Here is a 21539-nt window from a genome sequence, read left to right as displayed (position 1 = left end):
GAATTCCCTCCCTGCTGCTCGGTTTCCACACACCACTGCAAGCTCAACTGCACGCAGCTTGAATCTCGCGTCGTAACTTCGCCGACTTTGCTTTGCACACGGCGCCATGTTTAGCAAGGCAACACACGAAAAGTGTGCAACAACAACAGCAACGAGTGCAATGTTGATGTGACTTGAAAAAAAAAAAAACTGCTGTGCATGGCATAAGGCAACGCGCAGTAGAGCATCATTTCATATCCGCTCGATAAGGGGCGGGGCTATCGCATCCAATCCGATTTTGACTGTATATAAGTCGCATCGTTATATAAGACGCACCGACGAAAAAATCTGAAAAAAAAAATGCGTCTTATACGCCGGAAAGTACGGTATATTGTGAAACATCGTTCCAGCACACAAATAAACACAGACTAAAAGAGAAAGACAACACGACCGCTGGTCAGCAGCGCCCCCCCTGTGTACTTAAAGCCCTGTTTTCCGTGAATAAAATTCAGTTGAAGTGCGGCGAAAAAAAAAAAAAGCACCTGCGGTCATGTTGTCTTTCTCTGCTCATCCGTGTTTATTTGTGCACTGGAACGATGTTTCATAATGCTAATCACAACCAACTAGGCCAGCTGTCCACGCTTAGATTGATTCAAATATGAGGTCTGTTAGAAAAGTATCCGACCATATTTTTTTTTTCTGCAAACACCTCATGGATATGAAACAAGCACGCTTGCATCAGCCGACCTTGAACCTTCGTGCGCATGCACGAATTTTTTCCCACCTGCTGATAGCGACAGTCGCTGGGACGCAGCGTGTGAGTGAGGTAGTGTGCAGTGCTCTCGTCGGTTTTTTTATTGCAAGGAAAATGGCGGAGCGACTGGAGCAGCGCTACTGCATCAAATTTTGCCAGAAACTGGGTGACAGCCAAGTGGAAACCATTCGGAAGATTCAGACGGCTTTCGGTGACGATGCTGTGAGCAGCACACAGATTAAGGAGTGGTACAACCGGTTTAAAGACGGCCACACATCGGTGGAGAGCGAGCCACGCTCTGGCCGCCCATCAATGCCGAAATGTCATTGCCGAAGTGAACGCTGTGGTGATGTGGGACCGTCGTGTGACTATCCGAGAAATTGAGGAAGAGGTGGGCATCAGCACTTTTTCTGCACATTCCATTATGACCAAAGATTTGGCCATGAAGAAAGTTGTGATGAAATTCGTGCCGAAGCTGCTCATGGTAGAGCAAAAGCAACTTCGTGTTGAAGTCTCACAGCACATGCTGGATTCCACAAACAGTGACCATGACTTCATGAACACCATAATCACTGGTGACGAGTCTTGGGTGTGCGGGTACGACCCGGAAACGAAATCCCAGTTGTCGCAGTGGAAACATTCCACGTCACCAAGACCAAAGAAGACCCGCCAAGTGTACAGCAACGTCAAAGTTATGCTGACTGCTTTCTTTGACTCCCGCAGTGTGGTACACCACTAGTACGCACCACAGGGTCAAACAATCACCAAAGAGTACAACAAGGATGTCCTCCGTCGCCTACATGATGTTGTGCGGCGCGCGCAAGAGACCAGAGTTGTGGTCAACGGGAAATTGGCGCATCCATCATGACAATGCTCCTGCACATTCCTCGGACTTGATTCAGACTTTTTTAGTGAGGAACCAGACACCTGTAGTTCAACAGGCTCCTTACTCTCCTGATATGGCCCCCTGCGACTTCTAGCTGTTTCCCAAAATCAAGAGGCCACTGATACTAGCACATGCTCTCTTGGCGTGAGCCTCACATTCCTATCTGACAAAACGTGTAGGAAGCTGGTAAATTGTTTTCAAGGAATTGAATGGGCTGCAGAGTTGATCTTTCAGAGGGATTTATTGTAGACTTTTGGGTCTCCCAACACTGGAAGCCTTCGAGCTTGTTAAGTTTGCCGACACGGTCAGTGGCGCATCAGCCCTCAAAGCTTCCTACCTGAAGCTTTTCAGTGGTCTAGGAGCTATAATACTAGAATACAAAATTAGACTGAAGCCAAACTCGATACTTTTTGCAATTCACGTTGCATGTCGCATTGCCTTACCCTTGCGTGACCGAGTTAAGCAGGAGCTAGAGCATATGGAGTGAGATGGTGTAATCCGCAAAGATACTGTTTTAAGAGACTAGCGTTTGGAATAACGTCAGCACCCGAGTTTTTTCAAAAGAAAATGTTGCAGATACTTGAAGGAATCCCAGGCATGGTAAACATGATGAATGATGTGCTCATTTTTGGTTGCGAAAAGGCTGAACATGATGAGCGTGTGCGTCTAACTTTAGGTCATCTCACAAGTGCTGGCTTAACAAAGAAAAGTGTTGTTTTGGGGTAACTGAGATAGGTTTCTTGGCTGTGTGCTTAGTTGAGATGAAATCAAGCTGGACCCCGAAAAGGTTCGTGCCATCAAAGAACTGGTGATGCCAGCTAATGTGTCTGACGTTCGACAGCTGCTTGGTACGACTAATCATCTGGCAAGATTCATACCAGCTTTGGCTTCGAAAACGGCGCCATTACGTCACTTGCTTTGGAAGGGTTCTAAATGGACGTGGGGACCAGGCCAAGAGAAAGCGCTGGCATACGTCAAAGACGTTATCTGTTCGGCGGGCATCATGGCTAACTATGATGCAAAGTACCCTACAATTCTTTCCGCTGATGCGTCATCATTCAATTTGGGGGCGGTATTGATGCAAATTCAACCAAACGACGAAAAACGACCAGTTACCTTTGCCTTGCGCTCGTTTACGCCTGTCGAAACCAGATATCTAGAATTGAAACCAGAATTGAAAAGGAAGCATTGGCAATGACTTGGGCGGCAGAACGATTCGAAGGGTACATCAAAGGTCTTGAAATTTTGTTTGAAACCGACCAAAAACCACTTGTAATATTGTTGGGAAAGTCTACTTTAGATGTTTTACCACCTCGCATTCAGCATTTTCGCATGAGGCTCATGTGGTTCAGCTATGCGGTTGTGCATGTCCCGGGTGCATGTCCTGTCTAGGGCCCCAATTTGTGGAAAAGATACTGACCGTGCCCTGACTATTGGTGACGTCAGCAAGTATGTTTCTGGCTGTTTGTCAAACGCCGTTGAGGCCAGCCTCTTGGAAATAGTGAAAGCAGAACAAGCTGCCAATGAAGTCTGTCAAGCACTCATAAAATTCAGCCGGAAAGGCTGGCCAAAGTTGTTGTCACTTTCAATGGTCTTGCATCCATACTGGCAAGAAAGAGTCATGCTGACAGTCACTGAAGGCGTGCTACTGAAAGGTGTGCGGATGGTGATGCCACAAAAATTGCTTACAGAGGTCTTCATACGCTTGCACGACAGTCAGCAGGGAATCAAAAAATGCAGAGCTCGAGCCAGAGAGTCGGTATGGTGGCCTGGATTGAGCTGTGAACTGACAGCTTTGGTGACTAATTACCGCGCATGTGCTGAGCTAGGCAGCAAAAGTCGGAACCAATGATTCCAACAACCACTCCGCAGCTTCCTTGGCAAAAGCTAGGCATTTATCTCTGCTATATTCAAGGAAAATGGTATTTGGTGGTCGTCGACTATTTTTCTGGTTGCTATCTTCGACAAAAAAGGGCCACTGTCATTATGCACCTCAAACGTTTCTTTACAAGACATGAAATACCGGAGGTCGCTATGCCAGATAATGAAGCACAATTTGTGTTTCAGTAATATAAGCTGCTTGCTCGTGACTACGTCTTTCGTGCTGTGACGTCGAGCCCCAGATACCCCCAGGCCGATGGAGAAGTTGAGAGGATGGTCTAAACAATTAAATGTCTGATAACAAAAGCAAAGTACCCATATTTTTCGCTGCTAGCATACAGGGATACTCCGGGGCCACTTGGAAAAAGCCCTGCAGAACTTCTGACAGGCAGGCGGCTACGCACAATGGTACCTGTCTCTCCAATGAGCCTTCTGCCCCCGACGGTGAGCCTGAGCAAGTTCAGAAACCGCGATACCACTGTTCGACAGCGGCAGCGTAGGTACTTTAAACGTCGTCATAGGGCTATGTCGTTGCCCGCCCTCAAACCCGGCACAGAAATCTGGGTGACAGACTGCAAGGCGAAGGCACGAGTCTTGCATCTTGCAGAGCGGCCGAGGTCATATGTGGTTAGAACTTCCACTGGCGTAGTTCTAGAAAGAAACAGGAAATTCTTGGTTCGCTTTGTTTCACAGCCGAATGACTGCGAGGACAATGAAGGTAGCTATGATTTTCCACAGGCATATGATAGTCGGGTGGAAATATAACGGGAATCTAATCTTGCTACAGACAGCAAGACACTTCATGACCCATCTAGTCTTTCATTGCCGCGAACTGACCCTCCTGAATACAGAACACGAGTTGGTCATCATGTTCAACAGCCAGACCGCTACAGGTTCAGTAATTGACTGTTATTTCCTTCTGCGCATTGTTTGTTTCCATTATAAGTGTTCAACTTTCATTGGCTGTGCTGCTAAGTTTCGTTGCAACTGACGGCATATTCTTAAACAAAAATGGCCGACGTGGTAATAGCACCGATGCTACATGTCATGTGTCTGCGTTATCTGGCGCTGTCACCCGAAAGTCTGGAGCGGTGTTTGTACGTGACGTCACTTGTCACATGAGTGTTCCTATACATGCATGAAATAAAGATTGTTGTTATCACGCCCTTCATCGAAGTGAACGCTAAGTTTTTTCCTGCAGCCAGCCCGGCTGCGCTTGGCATACGGCAAGGCAGTAATACGACAGTATGGTGCAGGCAAAATCACGCCAAAAGATTAGCCCAACGATAGAACGGGAAATTGAGGTTCTTAAAATTGCGTTTACCTTCAAGTTAATCAACATGTCTTTTGCATTAACCGTTGCCGTGCCTAATAATAAACAGGAGAGCTGAAAATATCAATAAACACTTTCCTGAAAATGTCTTGTCAAAGTTTTGCTTCCTGTCTGTGCTCCTTATAATTAATATTATTGCTGTAGCCATTGCCGGGCTTCCCAAACTCCTGCGAAAGGACAAAGGTTTTCATGTGCAATTGGAATTGTCGCAGATCCCTGTGATGAATCAGTCGATCACAGTCCCATGTCAGGTTCAGTGTTTATCGTTCAAGTTCTATGAAACTTGAACGATATTTATAGAGTACTGAAAGATTCCCAGGATCGTTGAGACATAGACAGACGGTTCAGGAATCACTCCGGAAGAGGCAAGAAAGAGAGATGTTGCTACCAAAAGTGGTACAATAATGCTACTTGAACGTCTGTCTGACGCCTTTCAACATGTGTTACACCAGGGAGTGAGCAATATGCTTGAAGAGAGTTCGTGCCTCTGTGGGCAGATGGGTTCGACACGTGCAGTGATTGGAGGAAAGCTCGTTGGAGTTTCCATTTCAAAAGGCAACTCCGACGTGCTTTCTCTGAAATAAATAATTTGTTTCACAGAAGCTGAAAAAGAAAAAAAATACTTGCGGAGCTTTTTCTGAGGACAGAGGAAATAGCTCCTCATTTCTGAGATACCGGAACAAAAGTTCACTACCACTAACGTATAGCTGGTTGGAAGTTAGCCTACGCCATCGGCGCCTGCCAGTGTCCCGTGATCAGAAAAGGCAAATACAGTGACCCATGTCCTTTCCAATGAGGGCGCTGTCATCACTGGAAAGCACCCGAACGCCGGCCAATTAGAAAATACTCTGACAAGAGAGAAGCTCTGTGCCCAATTAGGCAAGGCACCAACACAAGAGCAGTGTCCACATACACTTTAGCAGACAGGTGCACATGCGGAAGCAACTTCAAGAAAATGGTTTCAATAGTGGAATTAATCAAACTAATAGGTTAAACATGATTGCAAACATTTCACAAACGTCAAACATCATTGTATACAGCTTTTACTCCGCGCACTTCAATGCACACCATAGGCGCTGGCCATGCGCAGCTTGTGTGGCAAACATACAACTTTCCTTCAGTCCTTTTTATTAATGTGCCCTTTATGCATGCGTCCAATGTGTTTCTGCCTGCAGCAAAAGTAAAATGCAAAGCTCATGTCAAGGAAGAAAGCAAACCAATGTAAAGGAATACACAGGCAAATGATATTTCTCTTACTACAGAAACTGCCATATGTAGTCATGAAAACAAAGGACTCGAACCATTTTTTTCAGCCTTCTTCCAAACATTGCTTCCGAAAATATATACCCTTCGGCTATAAACCTCTAGCCCTGTGGCAAGCGTACACCGAAAAGTCCATCCGTGCCGATATACCTAGCCAGGTGAGGGAATTCCTTTGTTTGGCACGAGCCATCCCTGCTGGTCCGTCACCTGCCTCATCAATGGTGCCATCTGGGCAAACTGTAGCAATCCACGCTTTGGACTTTTATATCCCCCTTCTCCAAAAGCAGTGCACTCCTTGCACCGAATTTCTCATGGCACAGGGCTACGTTGCACAAAGTGTCATTCAAAGGAGGGGTGAGGGTATGGGCTACATCCCCCCTGCCCTTGGGACAGCCGCTGTTTCACTGCTCATTTTTTAAATGCTCTCACAGGATTGCCCAGTTCATGTGTGGACACTCACAAAGGAAATTTGTGGGTTCCATTAGAGTGCATACGTTGTAAAAACGGCGAGGAACCCTTAAGGCTTTCCCTCGGAAAGCTCTGGCCCTGATCCCCCCCCCCATCCCCCCTCACATGAAGTTTACAACTAAGGCATCACCCCACCCAAAGGAGGTGCTATGTAACACGTCCTTAGCTAGACTGTTGGTTGGTGTCATATGGTTTTGTCTAAAAAAAAATTTTGCCCCTCGGTTCCCCTTCTCTTTGCAGACACCGTCGTGTGTAGACTCGAACCTCAATATAGCAAAATGGGGTATTATGAAATAATGGATGTAGCGAAGTAAATGCAGTACCCCTTAAACTCCCCATAGAGATCTATGTATTTAAAACCTTGGATATAACGAAATAATGAATGTAACGAAGTAAATGCAATTTCCCTTAAAATACCCATAAAAATCAATGTATTTAAAACAGGTATAAAACTAGATTAGTCTCCGAGACCGAAAATGTGAACCGCTACGCACCAAGCAGATCTCTTTCCGCCGAGTTCAGCACTATTCTGCGTGGCAGTTCAAGATTGCCGCGTTGAATACGCCGTCGAGCAACACTCATCTTTCTCGCCTCCGCGCCTAGCCATGTCCATGGTGGCCGTACACAAGCTGCACTTTGCTCTTATCATACCGCACTGCTCACTGCGGAGCACAGCTGGCAAAGCTAGGTGCCTGGCTGTGCTGTGAAACGTATTGATGGTGCTGCTTGCGTGCAGCATGCAAAAAAAAGTGCCCCCACTTCTCTCAATGCAATTTGCGAATTTGCCCCAGCTGCCTAGTCGGTGCACTGTGTTATGGGTCATGTGCAGCTCGAACAAGACGAACTTCGTTCACATTGTAGTGTGCTTAGCTTCACCCGAAAATATGGGCGAGCCAAGTGGAAAGTGGAAGCAAAAGACCATCAAATTGTAACAAAGGAGGCTACAATAGATGCTGTCATGTCAACTGCCAAAAGTTGCATGTTACATGTGCCAGAGATTCTTAGTCCCCATTGTAATTCCCCATTGTCCGGGAATTCGAAGGAAGGGGGGGGGGGGGTGATCTCAGCCTCCCTCCCTCTAATGCTCATGGCTAAGTGCACACACTGTAACACAGCTGTCTTAATCACTGCCTACCTGAGGTGAAGCTTGACCGATCTACAGTCTGCACGCTCTTCGACTTGCTTCCTGCTTCGAAGGAGCACCCGACAGACTTGTCGGCCACAGGCAAGCTGCACTGCACGGCAACTGTGGCCTGGCCAACCTTGAGAGGGGCATGGCATGCCACTTTGGCAACAGGGATGCATTCACCTTGGCTCATCCCCATTCTGAGGCCTGCTAAAAATCATTGGAGTGATTGCAGTCCTGTTATAGCATCAAAAACAAGTGGCAAATACAACAATCAGCTGCAGGGCAGATTACAATGCATAGCAGTGGAACACAACAAAGTGATTTTGGTACAGTAGTCCCAAATGTGGCAGTCTGAATAATGCAAACTGATTGCAAGGTAGCTAAGTCACCATCTTGAGCCTATTTAATGCCTTCTGCAGGATGAAGGTCTCTCTCAGCAATCTTCAGTTGCCCCTGTTGTGACAGTATGAAATCCATGCAACACCCCTGTTCATATCTAGATAAGCAGCACAAGTTTTGGGAATAAAGCTATTTCTATTCCTGCCATCATCGTAGCGTCAGAATGCACGCTACCACAAGTGGCGATATGGATGGGCCGGAAAACATTGGCCAAGATAGTAGCGAGCAGAATGGCAAGGTTATTGGATTTTGAGCCTTATGTCACAGTGAACATTTCACATCTTATATAGAAAGATTCGACCACTACTGGAAGATGACACAAGACAAGGATGACAGCCTGAAGAAATCTGCCTTTATAACAGCAATTGGTAAAAGAACCTACAAGACACTGAAGGACCTGCTGCTAGCTGCTGCAAAGCCAGAACAAATATACGACAAAATCATCAAAGTTCCGAAAGAACACTACACTCCAGGAAGCAAAGCCCCCCTACCAAGAGCAATCGCACATTGCAGGTAGGCCGGTCAATAGTTTTGATCAATAGTGAGAGCATCTTTTCAACCTTGCCGTTTTTGCATCCACCAATCAAAGACAGGACTGCAACTTGGAACGTACTGAGGTGCACCACTAGAAATTATAAGGCAAGCGAAAGTGCCTGTGGTCTACCAAGGACAATGCAAGATGTTGCCTGTCACGAGTGTACCTGAAAGGAAGCCGTCCCTACTTGGCCGTGACTGGCTTGGGGAACTGAGGATTGACTGCAAAACCCTCCATTGCGCAAACCGACAGAAGACTGGAGGAGCTGCTGCACAAGTGCTTTTTTTTTAACAGAAGCAGGACCAAGAAAGGAACACAAGGCATGGCTGGTCTTAAAGCAAGACACCAGACCAGTTTTCTGCAAGGCTCCACTGGTTCCCTTTTTTCTGCGGGAAGCAGTTGAAGAAATTCTACAGCTCACGTGCAATGGTGACTTGGTTCCCGTGGCCTAAAGAAACTGGGCTACACGAGTGGTCGTCATCTCTAAGGTGGACCCATAGGCAAGGTTTTTTGGACACTTCAATATTACCCTATATCCTTGAATAATGACGGAGTACTATTCCTTAACTTTAGTAGAGGGCATCCTAGCAGTACTTGTGGAAGGCAAGGTCTTCACCATCAAATACCAACAAATAGAAGTGCGCCCCAACTATCGGAAGATGTTGATGCTTAACACATACATCGGCGTATTTCAGTGTCTTCACATGCCATATGGCATTTTAAGTGCACCTGCCATATTCCAGCCGGTTATGGATTAAGTATTAAAAGGTCTGAAGAGTGTTGCCTGGTATCTGGATGATGTCCTGATCATCGGAGCATCCAAAAGAGAGTGCTTCGAACATGTTGAAGCCATTCAGACTCGGTTTTGGGAGCACAACATTCACCTCAAGCAAGAAAAATTCAAGTTTTTCAAAGACTCACATATTTAGGTCATAATATTAGCACCAGTGAAATTAAGCCGAGCACTGGAAAGTTTAAAGCTGCTTGGAATGGGCTGGCTCTAAAAAATTAATCCGGACGGTTACCCTTCTACTCAAGGTTCATTCCTAACATGTCACCACAGCCGAGGCCACTATATACCACTTGCTTAAAGGGACCGACAATCATCCAGAACATGTTGCGAGATGTTGATGGAAATGAAAATACCATGAATTATACTAATAGAATTGAGCATGTTTGCGATTTAAGTAGGAATTATATCTACTAATTGGCACAGAAAGTCGTGATAAGTTGTGCGAACTGGCAGTGAAATCTTGGTGTTTCGAATGTAGTATATGAGATTACTGTAAGTCGGTTAATTATAATTAAGCACCACATATACTTATTGTTTCAAATTGCAGTTCTTATATTATTATGCAATTGCACTATTTCTATGCATATTGCGAAATAGACAAGGTTCACGCTAACTAGCAGCAGAGCCTTCGCGTCAACATTGCATGGCGGCACACGAGTGCTTTTGTGTAATTTTGTACGTGCACGAGTTTGCGAGTGAGCACCTCGAGTTATGTGGTCTCCCTGTGTGATCAAAAATGCCACCGACTCATGGTGACATAGAAGGGTGCCAGCACTATTATAAGATGGTTCGATCCAGAAAAAGTGCACGGCACCAGAAACAAAAAGGTGCAGGTAGTGCCGGATGTGCTGTGCCAGCCTGCACCCACTTGCTGCAAGGTTCAAGGGTGCACCGTACAGCGGTGGCCACACAGCCTTACACCCCGTGCTATCTAAGAAAGGGTTCAGGGTGCGCTGCTGTACCTGGGACAATCAAGGGCCCAGATGTAGTGCAACATAAATAGGTGCAGAAGGTGCAAATAAACTTGACTGAATCACACAGACCTTAATAAGAGCACTAGTGGCATATCCTACCACTCAGCTTGGCAAGGCTAAAAAAAAAGTCACAGTTTCGCCTGAAAGGCAAAGCATCGATTGCGACAGAAAATTAGTAGACAGCTATACGAAATGAGGATAGTAGTTTTATCGGCTGTGTAAAGTTGTAAATATTCGCTTACTAACTAAACAAACAAGCACGGTGTCACGCACGCACAGGTAAACATGAACACACCTCGCTGGATGACCGCGGGAGCTCGTCAAAACGCTGGAGTGATAAAGCGCACCAGCAGCAGCGAGCAAATTGACCTTGGTGCTGGCTCTCGCTTCAACGTGCACTAAACGTCGAAAGCACACCACATACGAAGCTACCGGCACTCGGCAAATGCACTTTGGCCCATCGCAGATCGTTTTGAAGATGAGGCTCTCGCGGGCGCACACTTCGGCCACGTCGCAGATTGCTTTCAAGATAGCTCCATGAGCAGCAGCCGTGTAATCAGAACGCACCCCCTCCCCCCCCCTCCAGTCTCCATCGCCTTCTCCCCGTTCCTCGCGCGTGAATGAAGAGTGTGCGCTTCCGGCGGCCTTCCTCCGTCGCGTGCGCGAGATGCTGCAATTATCGACTCACCCTCGCACGCTTTCATTAGGACACACACTGCACGTCGCGCGGCAACGATTTTATCGCCATTGGACTTTATACAGAACATCACTACGAAGGCGGCGGCAAAAATGCGCTTGGAGTGTCCATATAATTGCTATCGCAATAAAAAGAGCCTTGACTTGTATATGATAAAGCAGTTGAGCAGGAAACCATGAAAGCACGTAGCCATAGAGAGAGACATTCAACAAGAGTAGACACTCCGCAGCCAAACTGACTGTAGCGCACCAAGCAGTTGGTATGAAAACCTGAACCACACTTCCAGTTTCAGTTTAGGCGCGCATTTTGAATGCTGGCTGGTTTATGCCGGCTGCACTGATCAGCTTTTCCTACTGTTCAGGCACACGCTTTTCATCCCCTTCAGTCACGAATTACTATCGACTGTCAATGTGTGAAATTTACATACATGTATGCCAAGGTGCTGGAGACACCACAGAAAGCAAGTCAAGGTGGGAGATTGACTCTGCATTTTTTTAGTGACCCGTGATTATTAGATAGTAATTAAATATTTATGTATTGTAGTCAGTTATACATTTCTTCATTAAAATATTAAATCACCTGCTCGAATTATATGCCCAGGTTAATTATCGGGTGCTAGCATCACAACAATTGAAAAAAGATACTTCACAATTATTACTGAAACGCCCAGCTTCAAACATCCCATCCAACAGTAGTACCTTCACCATGCAGTTGTCTGAAGCGACAAATCTCACTCAGAAGTGAAATGGGTACACTTTAGCAAAGCAGAATGCTCAATTTACTCAAACCTTAATGTCCGTTGTCTACTCCTTGCAACCACTGCACAGAAATGGCAAAAGTAAGTCGCATACAAAAGAACATGTACGCCGTGACTGAAGCGGTTATTTCTCTAAGCATGCGTTGCTCAGGGCTGGAAGCAGCATTTTGTAAAATCTGAGAATATACGGAAACGCAGCTCTCCCACAGAGTTTGTCCAACAGTGGCTTTTATATTTATTTCGCTCCATAATATACAAGAACACCAACACTGTATACAGTCACCATTTGGCACATTATAAGAAAGCTGATAGATACTGACATAACAAAACATCAGGCATTGGGGGCAATACAGAAACTTGCAGAGAAAACTCAAAGTAATGTTTATGTCACTTCATAAGAATGCAGAACTTGTACATTTGTGACCCATTTTGTGTACTGAAAGCAAATTGAATGAGTGACAAAGTAACCCCATTAGGCAATCAACACAACACAACCTGTTCAGAAAAAATCGATGTTGCTGCTTAAAAAAAAACAAGAAAGACAACCCAAAACATGCTTTATGCCCAAGAAGGAAAATTAGACGAGTAGGCACTTTCTGCACAAGTAAAGCACATTTTTGTCTCAACATATTTGATGTTTTACGGCCACTGGTGGTCCCCCTTGTTAACCAATAACTCGAGAGGTCCATGGAACGCTCCGCCCCCACGCTTCCCGCCAAGGCCGCACTTCAGGGGGGCGCATCACCCTCCACTACTACTCACCCCTCCTCACCCCCTCAACCATCACCGCCTAGTTAAGCGCATAAGTAGACCAAGATGCTTTTCACTGTGAACAAAGGAGCAGTACTGTCCCATAAGTATCAATTATATTGACAAATATTGCATGTTGCAATATATTTCTTTAAACCTTAGGCCGGTACTCAAAGCATTTTTAACCTTCATTCTGCAACATGCTCATTAAGCAGATAATAAAACGACGCCTGGGGTAATCCTCCCGCGACCACCACATTGCTTTGGTTTGCACCTCCATCCGCACCCCCTCCCCCATCCTTCAAGCTGCCCTCCCCCCCTGCACGCATCTACGTATACTTTTGACATTATGTTATCCAATCGTCAACACACACAAAAAAAGTCTTCCCGAGACCACCACATTGCTTTGCACTTAAATCCGCGCCCCCGCCAGACATCCACAGATACTTTTGACATTACGTATCCAATTGCCAACGCACAGAATTCAGTCACTTTCCCGAGCGCACCACATTGCTTCGCACTTAAATCCTTATCCACCCCCTTCGTATCAGTTCAGTCAGGTGTGCAAAATCAACACAGGCACTAAACTGTTTTACCCGAACACCAGCTAGAATAACCTATACGAGACTACCGTAGTGCGCACTGCTTCGTACTTGAACTCCTCCCCCTTAAGGCACTCGGTGAATGTTACAAAAAAAATAAATAGTTTGAAACCTGGTGCAGGTGCCTTGTTCACAATGAACAGCATTTTGAAGGACCATGTTGCTGAACCCACTTCTGCCTAATGTACCCAAGCATATTCTCCAGGGGATTCTGCTGCAGCCGAGTTAGCAAGTAGAAGAATTTGCAATTTGTAGAGATCCTCCCAAGATCCTCCCAGCCTGAACTGTTATCTGCCATCTAATGACTGTTCGCGGCTGATGCCTGCCAGAAAACTGAATCCACAGAAGTTGATCTTAAGTTTAATTATTTCACATTGAATGTTTTTAACTGCATATCAGGACTTCTGTGACTTTTCTGGGGGGGCTTGAGCTGTTCAGAGCGTCAAATGGCTTATCCATACACTCGCAAAAATTTGCTGTAGCTATAGCTGGTGCAGGAAGTTCTGAATCCACAGAAGCTGATCTTAAGTTTAATTATTTCACATTGAATGTTTTTAACTGCATATCAGGACTTCTGTGACTTTTCTGGGGGGGCTTGAGCTGTTCAGAGCGTCAAATGGCTTATCCATACACTCGCAAAAATTTGCTGTAGCTATAGCTGGTGCAGGAAGTTCATTGACGTAAACTAATGCCACAATTGCGATGTTAACAGAGGCGCTCGGGTCTTGTGCCGCTCTGCTAACCTTCATGTAAGTAAAGGGCTTCTGGTAGACGTGCTGCTCTGTTAGCTTCGAAGCCAACCGCAACCGTAATTCATGCATGGATTTGTAGAGGCGTTCAATGTGTAACTAAATTGTAATCTCGTTCCGAATGAGAAACTTATGAGCTTGGATATTGTTTTAGTTGGTTTTAATCAGATGAGGCACATCAAAGATGAAATTCACTCGCTCACCAAGAACTTCAAAAAACAGTTTCCCAACAGTAATGCCAACTTAATCACAAATCACTGCTTTCACAATAATTTTGATGGCTTTACATTGCTCAGTAATCGAGATGAATAATTTATTCATAACACTTGGCGATGTCAATACATATCCTATTGTAAACGCAACTGGCTGAACCCACCTCCAGCCAGAAGCACAACCATGGCTCTGTCAGCAATACTCTATGACCGTTTCGTGCCATGATCTACAAACCGATGGTCAATATCTTCACCTGCCAAATAAGACAAGTTCTTTTTCAGACAAGTTCATCAAAAATGAGGGTGCACACGCAATCGCATGCATTCCATACCTGAATGCTAGCTGAAATACTCTCTATAATTACAGGAATCAGGCCTGGTGAGATTCTAACTTTACCCGTGTAAGAGAACGCCGTGTAGGCAGAGAGAAAACTGGTACCAAGAAAAGGTAAGCTTGAGGTGTCCACGAAAGTTCAAATGAAAAGCAACCTTCTCGAGTCAAACAGGGAAGTGCTTGCCTTTGCCCCTCTGCTGCAACCGTATGTGTGTACACAGAAGTTTTAAATCCTCCTCCGTCACACATGGACTATCGATAACGCGCCTAGTGCCTTTGAACCGGATGGCAGTAGCTTGCTCTGCTTCTTCCGCAACCGTGTGATAGTCAACCAGCAGCTCGCTACCTTAGACTGCAGTCGTCGGATGGCTGTCCTAAATGTTTTTGACAGGCAACCCCTTGCTGCACGGTTGCAAGCAACTGTAACAGACAAAAAATATACATGTATTAATAAAGCTACAAGTACAACAAGTCCTTGATACAACACTTTCTTACCGGTAACCTCATACTCAACAGTGCATTAAGAGGCTGCAAAACACTAATATACATTCAAACAAAAAATCCGAGGACACTTAAGCACTTATTATAGGCCTTTGAGCCATCCCTGCCATCATGAGTTGTGAATGCAAAAACATTAACATCCAATTGAATGCTGTTGAGCGGTCCTTTGAGTTACAAACTCCTCACGGGCAAGTGAGCACGTTGAGACACTTGGCCAATGCCACCTAGTTGGCAAAAGGCCGGTGCACTTTAACCTGCAACATCCTGCTACCCTATCCATAGAATCTAATGGGGACGCTCCAGAGTAAACCGCGGTGATTTTGACATCACCGCTTTCGTTATGCTGGGCTTGGCAAAGGAGTAGCATGATATAAAGCAGAGCGCACAGGCCTGCTTAGATAGCAGGCCTGGTTTACCCGAGTGCGTAAGACACTCGGCTTCTCTACGAGGGTGGTAAGTTTGAAACTTGCTACTACCAACGTTCTTCCTTCAGAATTTATCGTTTTTTATACATTAATTTCTTTACAGTGATTACCGAGGCAAAGTTAGAACACAGGCAAGAGCTTCTCCGAACAAGGAACGCGCAGATAACACAGGCTTCCCAGAGCAAGGGCGATGTGGCATCGCGGCGCTGCCCTTTCCCCTCACGCAACACCTGGTGCGGCAGCAGGTGTCCCCTTTCACCCGCTCTGCTCCGTCGAGCAGAGCAAGTGAAAGTAGCCAATGGGAATTTAGGTGCCATTTCGCTGCTACAGACGCCGGCTCAATGAGCCATTTGATGTGTTCCCATCAATACAATCATCATGATTCACAGACAGTATTCCTAAACAAAGCCACCATGACCACAATTAAAACTAGATCAAGATTTCTTCATGTCAAAGCCATATACATTCACTCATGAAGGTGGTTGAGTAAATAGTCCAAAAAATCAAACAGCATGATGTTTGACTGTTCTTGAAACTTTCCATTATTACCATGAGCCAAATAACAGCCACTGTCTTAAAGAAAACCTACAAATATTCACTGGCATTATATGAACCAAACATAGACCAGGAAAGTCTCCTGAGCTTGCAGCTGTATCACTAAAGCTGCTTGTGCTTGGCGACACCTCAGACACATCATCTGCACAAACACGCAGAAGTACAAAATAATTTTCCCTGCTGGCAGAGAAGTAAAGTAGAATATCATACAAGTAACATACTGCGGTGGAAGCATTTTAAGCAGAAGCTCGTGCATCATATGCATTCCACAAGCTACAACTCTAACGAGAACATGTCTGGCACAATTTTGTGGTACTTCCCTCACCCACTGATATATAGGCAGCAGTACAAAGAAACAGTAGCTGGCGCGTTGACATACATTTTATAACGTGCAGAGCAAGACATAACCAAATCTAATGCATCAACAGTTACCACCACTGTGTTCTTCAAACGAGTCAGAGATTGCATAGCTTATAGGTTGTAGGCCCTGTGTTTATAGATTTCATTAAGCAGAAATCACCCTATGTATTTACAAAGCTCATGCTTCTGCAGAAAAGCATTCATTAAAGCTTCGTCAATTCGCGATATAATAAAAAGTAGTGGGAGAGGATGTGCAGCTATTTCTCTCAACCACACGATGTAACGTATTGATACATTCACAACAAAACTCTATTAAAAATTTACATCACAAGAACCACCCTAAAACTTTTGTACGTTTTGAGTGTGCCACAATCTCAACAGCACATCCAGTTAGGTATAGTATTGCATAAATATTGAACCGTGACCTTACAGTTAACTGCACATGTAGTCTATGCAAAGGCAATGGTCAACGAGAGTAGCACTTGATATGACAGTTACCATGAACAGCACAACACTCAGGCCTGGTGAAACTGCTGCCAGACATGTGCACTTGGAAGTCTTGTAGCATCTAGCTCGCTCAAGGAGGTGTTGCAGCCAGACAGCTCTTGTAGGCTTCCTGAATACTGCCCGTCACTGCCACTTTTCCAAGTAAAACTTGATGCCAAACTCGCCTTTGGCAACAAGGCTTGCTGTCATGAGGAAGCCTTTCTCAGATGTCTCCCGTAGGACGCTCTCTCCAGCTTGTTCCTCACTTACAGGATGGCCATAGCCGACATGGATTTATAAATTTGCGCGTTAGTGAGATTGCTGTTAGCAAACACTGGACACTGGAAGCACCTTGCGCAGCAGGGTCTTCAGTCATGGAGCTGATGAATATAGCCTCTTCCAGGTGGTCCTCTGGAATGGTGCGTTGAGCTGATGTAACTACGAAATCTCTGACAGGTGGCACCTCAACAGAATCTGCAAGAATTAAATTGAAATAAATGTCTACTTGATGCTGGTTCATGTTGGAATAAATGCCGCAAAACAAAACTGGTACCACTAAAATTCTATGAAGGCACTGAGATACATATTAGCTACAGCGAAGGTGCATCAAGACAGTGCTGAGACTTCCTGTCACATTGTGTACCTGAGCAAACTGTCGATACGGCTGTTTTAGTGAGCCGTGTGTGCCCTGGGTCCATGAAATCTTGTGCAGCAAAATGGTGGCTGCATATCCTGTATGACTTGTACAATATGCTGGCTGCCTTTTCCATAAGGTCGGCCCTTCGGGAGTATGCCACCCATTGGGCCGACCTGCGCACATGTTTTAAAACAGTAGGTCGTATCGCTAAAACAATAAGCATTTTAAAAAATGCTACAGAAACTGAGAATTGTCTACTAATGCACAAGCATTCTTTGATTCAGCTGCTACTTCACTTAAGCTTACTTATTTAGCTAGCTTATGCATGGCTACCCATCACTACCAATCATCTGCTATTACACTACTATAACGATTACCTGCGTTAAGTTGAGCAATTATGCATTTATTTTGTAGATATAAGGCATCACGGGATAGACAGACTTTGCTGGGGTGCTCACCAAAGAATGCTCACACATTAATATTCTATTGCAGGCCAGCCAGCCTGAAGAATATGTACATGCTTATATCACAATTAAATCAGGTCCCCATCATTCCCATAACTGTATTGGATTTGTTTAGCATTAATCAGGTCGAGGTTTTCATTATTATTTGGTTGTAGTTGTTATCCTGCACTTGCACTGCCTCGTCTTTGAACAGCACGTAGAGTACATGCTCATGCCGGTATCCATTAGAGGTACCCTGCATGTAGTGGCGGTATCTAATGACCACTGGTGTATCACAGAGGACGTAGCATTTCGTGCGCGTGTGCAATCTGTACTTACTTACGAAATTGGCTAGGCACATGTCTTCAATTTCCGCGGGATGTTTCTCGTACTTTACAATTATGTTTTCTTTCCACGCATTGGTGGATACATCGGGTAGGGACGCCAATTCTTGTTTAGTTTTCTTGACTCTGATTCATTCTTCTGGGAAGCAGGTGGGAATGCATATCATGCCGCGGCTCTTCTGACACACTTCCTGTCTCAGAAGGTACCAGGCGGCTTCTTCTAAAGACATTTCCACCGCTTTTAAGCATATTGACTCCGAGTACACGAAGGACTGAGGCGTAATCCATGTCGGGGTTCTCTTTGATTACTTTGAGCATGGCTTTATGCAGATTGGAGATGCCACGGTTGGCCTTATTAACGTAATCGACTATGAAGGTGGCGCACGCATAGTGGTCTAGTATGATTGGCAAATCCATGTTCAAATCTAGAATTTTCACCACCCATGGGTCAAATGCGTTTACAAACTTTTGCACCAGCGTTCTCTCGTGTAGGACGCAAAGTCGGTTGAATCCTGCCCGAAGTATGTCGAGGTATTCTTTCTCGGTTCGTACATCAAAGCGAGCTAGGAAATCTTCAGTCAATGCGAACTCGCCACACTCAAGTGCCTGATGCATTTCCTCCTACTTTTGCTTCAAGCATCCTCGACGGCTCCTTTTCCTTACGTTCTCCATCGGAGGAAACGGTACCACAATGTTTGTTTTGTTACTAGGCATGAAGGGGGGCCGAGAATCTACATTTAGTTCTGCGTTTGTAGCATGTCTGGGTGTGAGCGTGCACCTGCGTACGTCTAAGCAAGCTAGTGTGCAATGAGATTAGGGTGTTAATAATCTATATCGTTTGGGGCATATCACCTGACAAATCTTCTTCGGGAGTGTCTTCTAGCCAGAGGAGGCAGTGAATGTGGGGGCTCCCCCTCTGTTGGAATTCTACATGCTTAAAGTAATCTTTGACGACATAGGGTCTGAATGGGGAGACACGCCAGTAAAGATTCTAAGAGCTTCCTCTTAGAATCTTTAGAATTACATCGAAGATTCGGTTCGAGTATACGGTGCACGTGACAGGATCGTTATTACACAATTATACGCTTTCTAAACTGTTTAGATCTTGCACAGCTCGAGCGATTCCCTCGGGATCGACGCGCAGATGTTCCAGCGTTTCCACTAGCCTATCCCAATGGACTTCGGCTGCCGAGAGCGTGAGGAATGCATGCAGTTTACCCAGCAGGCGGATCCTGGTGAATAGTTCCTTCGTTCGATCTTGCCAGTATTGCATCGTGTTCAGGATATCCCGCATGAATGCCAAGTGCCTGTTTAGAGCTTCCTCGAGAAATTCTCCGCTTTCTAATTGCCCGCAGGTAATGGTATTCGCCATCCGATTTGTATGGAATGGCATGCTTTCTACCACATTATGTCGCATTACCTTCATTGGCATTTACCAAGACGTGTTCCGGGTGAACTCCGCGGTGATCGGTTCTACGAATTTCGCTACTTGCTCTCACGAATGGGGTCGGATGGGGGCCTGTCACTGTAATGGGTTCTCTGTAGTAAATGCATGGTAATGATGATTCCAGAGCGTATTGGTCAAGGAGTAGCGATATTGGGGTTTCACCCTCACCTGGCGCTATATAGAGGCAGTGCGTGCCTTCCCGTAATCCTTCAATGTTGGCACTGTTGCCCTTGGCCTTGCCTTCTGCAAATGCTTCTGCGTTCGTAGGAGCGAGTCCAACTGCGATTGCACCATCGTCGTAAATCATGGTATGACTCATCGTGTTTACAGCAGTGGCCATTTGCACCGAATCTTCCAAATTTGATTACTGGCGCTGGCTCGATTTCCTTGTTGTTACAGCATTCGTTGTCCTCCAGTTGGCTTAAGCGGCTCCAATCAATCTTGACCTTTAGGTAGCGATATAGCATACAATTTTCCCATTGTTTCAAGTATGCGTGGATGGTCTGTTTCTTCACGAGTCCTGATTTGTACGACCGTTTACTAAGCAGTTTACGCTTGATGTGCACGCCAATCGCAACATCGTCGGCAATGTTTCGCGGTAGCCACTGCACCGTCTTTTGCACATCGATCGGGACATGAACCAGTTGTCCTTTGATTCCATATTGGCTACTGCCATGCGTTAATCGCCCACGACAGGTAAGCGAGGTGCAATCAATCTTTTCTCCACTGGGTTTAGCCGAGGCAGGCCGGGCGAATGCGGCACGTAAGTGTAGCCACATGTGACACTCGCCCGGCTATTAGCGAATCTTTACAAGTTGAGAAAACTTGGTACTCACTGAAATTCGTGCTCGATGTTGCCGGGAATTCTCGCTTCCGTACTCCGAGGGCATTCGCTCTTGATTCGGGGTTCCGAGTGTTGCCGATCTTCACCAACGCGTCATCGAACCACAGCCTATCACACACCTTACAACTATGGCCAAACGATCGATCTAAGAAGTCTCGCTTGAATCGGGCGTCCGCTCCGCCGGTTTCGGGTAGCTGCCGTCGTCTCAGCTCCGCATCGCGTATTCGAACCTGGGGATTTGCTGCTCTCTTCTGACGTTTCCCTTGCGTGTTGCGAACTTGGGGATTCGCTTGCCTCCGCTTGCGTTCAGCTTGAGCTTCCTTAACTTTAACTGCAGGATTCGCTTGCCTTTTCTGCCATTTCGCTTGTGCCTCCTTAACTTTAACCGCAGGATTCGTTGCCGTTGAGCCTCGACGGCTGCCTGACGGAGCTGGGGATTTTCCTCTCTTCTTTGACGCTTTGCTTGTGCCTCACGTTGTCGCACAGCCGAGTCTGCCCTCCGGCGCCGCTGCCTTTCGTGAGCAAGCGCCCGCTGTCGCTTCGTTGCAGACGAAGCGACAGCGGGCGCTTGCAGACGCTCTGCTACAGTGTTCTAGTACAGTCGCAATCTTTTTGAGGGTGAACATGGGAACGCGTGGCCTTCTGAGCTAACAGCGCAGTTCAGCAGCGGCAACGGGAAGCATTGCTCATGCGCAGTGTGTCCGGCGTGCGCAAATTCTCCCGCCGCGCGCATTGCGTCACGCAAGCAAGTGGGTGTCGTCTGCTGCGCGCATACCGCAATAAGGTAGCCGTACGGTTCGAGATTGGTGACGATGTTGAACTTCTCATTACTCTCCCCACGATGCATCAATAAACTTGAAAATATATAATCTTTTGTGGGCGTTCTCAAGATAATTGTTGATCTCTAGCCAGGCCACGCATGCTCATGACACTTGTGGGCGTACTTAAAAAGCGGCTTCCGTCTTTGAGGAGCGTATATATATTCTTGCACATTACCGCATC

General features: G+C 45.9%; 1 protein-coding gene across 5 annotated transcripts in view; it reads right to left on the bottom strand.

Annotated features, from left to right (window-relative positions):
- LOC119454588 (zinc finger protein 664) overlaps positions 1 to 21539 on the bottom strand; it is a 77057-nt gene that overhangs the window by 30598 nt on the left and 24920 nt on the right. For 2 of the 5 annotated variants that reach the window (XM_049666897.1, XM_049666893.1), the window contains exon 3: positions 7700 to 7897. The exons of 1 other annotated variant lie outside the window; for it this stretch is intronic. In XM_049666897.1, coding sequence (XP_049522854.1) covers positions 7700 to 7897 — 198 coding nt within the window. Of the gene's footprint in view, positions 1 to 7699; positions 7898 to 17173; positions 17297 to 17465; positions 17633 to 19464; positions 21236 to 21539 lie in introns of those variants that run through there. 2 more of the 5 variants (XM_049666895.1, XM_049666896.1) reach the window with 2 other exon arrangements.

Source organism: Dermacentor silvarum, chromosome 5 (genome assembly GCF_013339745.2).
Source record: "Dermacentor silvarum isolate Dsil-2018 chromosome 5, BIME_Dsil_1.4, whole genome shotgun sequence".
In the NCBI taxonomy this organism is placed as follows: domain Eukaryota; kingdom Metazoa; phylum Arthropoda; class Arachnida; order Ixodida; family Ixodidae; genus Dermacentor; species Dermacentor silvarum.
Note: the sequence above shows the minus strand (reverse complement) of the source record. Positions and strands in the feature narration are given on the sequence as shown.